The sequence below is a fragment of the Coccinella septempunctata genome, chromosome X (assembly GCF_907165205.1).
Source record: "Coccinella septempunctata chromosome X, icCocSept1.1, whole genome shotgun sequence".
Lineage (NCBI taxonomy): Eukaryota > Metazoa > Arthropoda > Insecta > Coleoptera > Coccinellidae > Coccinella > Coccinella septempunctata.
In genome coordinates this window covers 20,038,822-20,041,650 of record NC_058198.1, presented here as the reverse complement: position 1 = coordinate 20,041,650, position 2,829 = coordinate 20,038,822, and the positions used below count along the sequence as shown (strand labels likewise).

At 34.9% G+C, this 2,829-nt stretch overlaps 1 protein-coding gene across 1 annotated transcript; it reads left to right on the top strand.

Moving 5' to 3' along the window:
* Positions 1-387: 387 nt before the first annotated feature.
* Positions 388-1,752, top strand: LOC123322322. The gene has a single exon (XM_044910265.1). The coding sequence runs from the start codon at positions 388-390 to the stop codon at positions 1,750-1,752; it is 1,365 nt and encodes a 454-aa protein (XP_044766200.1).
* The last annotated feature ends 1,077 nt before the right edge of the window (positions 1,753-2,829 follow it).

Genomic DNA, 2,829 nt, shown 5'->3' with positions numbered 1-2,829 from the left:
TTGTTTTGAGAAGGAGAAGAAGAAAGAAAAAAGGTCTGACAGTTTGTGTGTTTTTGTGTTTGTGTCATTTGACATTTGAAGTTTGCCACTTTATATCTATATTCTGATTTAATTTTCTGACGACGCAAATAAGATTATATAAAAGATTTTCAAAAGTAGCTAATCAAGTATTATGAAACTTTGTAACTATTCAATATTTTCTCGTACAACTTAATATTCTTGAGGTATAATCGGTAACTTTGTCTTTGTGATTGTTTTGTTGAATGTCCTTTCGTTTTTTAGCCCTGAAGAAGGAGGAATTCGCCTCCGAAACGTTGGCACATTGAACATTTGAGAAAATAAAAAACTGTCCAAATTCCTGATAACTTTAAATTTTGAATTTCAATCATGGACGAAAACCAAACTGATCAAATACCTGGGGGTTTATTCATTATCATCAAAGAAAGACATGGAAACATTATATACGGACGTTGCAAAGATTTCGTAAATGGCCATAGAAAACTAGCCAGATTGACGAACAGAAGAATATTTTTGTTGAGGTGCAGACGAGAAAGAATTTTTCCTAACCACATCATTCATAACATAAACCAAATATATTCCTTGGAAGTTGAAGAGCACCCGTTCAGAAACAAAATAGGGAAGATTTTGAGTAGATTCAGAAATTCCATATTGAATGTGGAAATAAAAATTACTATTTGGAATTTGAGGAAGACAAATCAGAGGTTGAGAGAGTCAGATGCTTTCCTCGCAAACTTGATATCTCCTAGCTTAGTTAGCTCCCTCAGATCCTTTGCAAGAAAAACTTTAGATAGAGTTCTACTGGAAACTAAGGAAAACAATGTTAAAAAACTGGATAACCTATTGAGGACACAAAAACCCACTGTGAATTTGGTGACTTCTGACAATTATATAAGAAACTATACAGGTGTAGTTCTGCCGGATAATGTTAAGTCAGTGTTAGCTCTCGGTCCCAAACATGGAATCCCCCCATTCAAATTCCCAACTTTGGAAGTTATTAAAGACATAGAGAGTTGTATATCTGTCTCTCCTTTTACTGATGAGATAAAGAATAAATACAGGATCAGATGTATAAACACCATCAATAACTATAGGAATAACCCTGTTAGCGGAAGGTTACAGCAAACTCCGACATTCAAACAACTGACGGACACTAACAACTTTGTGAGAGATCACCCGGAATTAATTATAAATTCATCAGACAAAGGTAATACTACGGTGGTCATGTATAGGGGTGAATATTTGGAGGAGGCCCATAGAATGTTAAGTGACACTGAAGTTTATGTACTGCTAACAGCAGACCCCACAAAGCTGTACCAGGATAAGATAAACAGGATATTAAAGAAGTTTAAAGAGGAATCAATGATTACAGCTGATGAGTACAAAAAACTGATCCGACATAATGGTATTTCTCCCAGGTTATACTTCCTCAGAAAGACCCATAAGGAAGGCCTCTCTTTTAGACCTATTTCCAACAATATCAATTCTCCAACCTACAACATTGGAAAGTTTCTCCACCAAATTTTATCTCAAGTGTTGTCAACTTCACCATATAATGTCAAAAACTCTTTTGACCTCAAAAGAGATCTACAGGGTGTCCATGTTCCGGAGGGTTACATTCTGGTGTCGCTAGATGTGGTCTCACTGTTCACCTATATATCCAGAGAACTTGTGATAACTATGATAAAGAAACAATGGAACTATATTAAGAACTTCACCAACCTAAGTAGATAATGTTTCTTAAGGTTGGTGGATGTGTGTTTTGAGTGCAGTTATTTTGTATTTGATGGAAGATTCTACAGACAAATCCTGGGCTCTGCTATGGGATCTCCTTCTAGTCCCTCATTCGCTAACCTTGTGATGGATGACTTGTTTAGTTGGGTCATATCACTAATAGATTTTCATATTCCAATGGTCAAACTGTATGTAGATGATACCTTTCTTATTATACCTAACAACAAAAAACAACAACTTCTGGATCTATTTAACTCTTATAATGACAAACTAAAGTTCACTATGGAAGTACAAGTAGATAACTCAATTCCATTCCTAGATATGTTAATCAAAAAGGAAAACAACACTCTCAAGACATGTTGGTACTACAAACCCAGTAACTCCAACAGACTAATGAATTTTTTCAGCAATCATAGCACCACACAAAAGATAAACGTGATAAATAACTTGATCAATAGAGCGTTGAAATTGAGTGATGAAGAATACCAGAGGACAAATTTGGGGAGTGTAAAGAAAATCCTTACACAAAATAATTACCCTATATACCTCATAAATAGATCTATCAGAAAAATACAAAATAAGAGAGAAGAGAATACATTGAGTCCCAACTCGGAAGATAGTACAAGATCATTTCACAGATTTCCCTTTATCGATGGCCTGTCTTACAAGATTCAAAAAATTCTCAGAGAGTTGAACTGCACATGCGCCTTCTATAACGTCTCCACTACCAATAGATTCTTCTTAAAATTGAAGGAAACCACTAAGAAAGAACTAATGTCATCTGTGGTTTATAAGATACCATGTTTAGATTGTGATAGAAGTTATATAGGACAGACTCGACAATATTTGAAAGATAGAATAAAACAACACAAATATGATACAAAGAACATAAACAACAAGGAAAAGACTGCCCTAACCTATCACGTGTTCGGTGAAGGTCACAATTTCAACTTCGAGGAGGTGAAGATACTAGATGTGGAGAGCAATGGTTATAAGAGGAATATCAGTGAGATGGTTTCCATCAGAAGTAATAACACCGTAAATTTTAGAGAAGATGTTAATAACCTAAGTTATTTT

What these genes read in the sequence shown, in the direction of transcription:
- LOC123322322 (XM_044910265.1), top strand. Translation starts at nt 388, where the DNA reads ATGGACGAAAACCAAACTGATCAAATACCTGGGGGTTTATTCATTATC.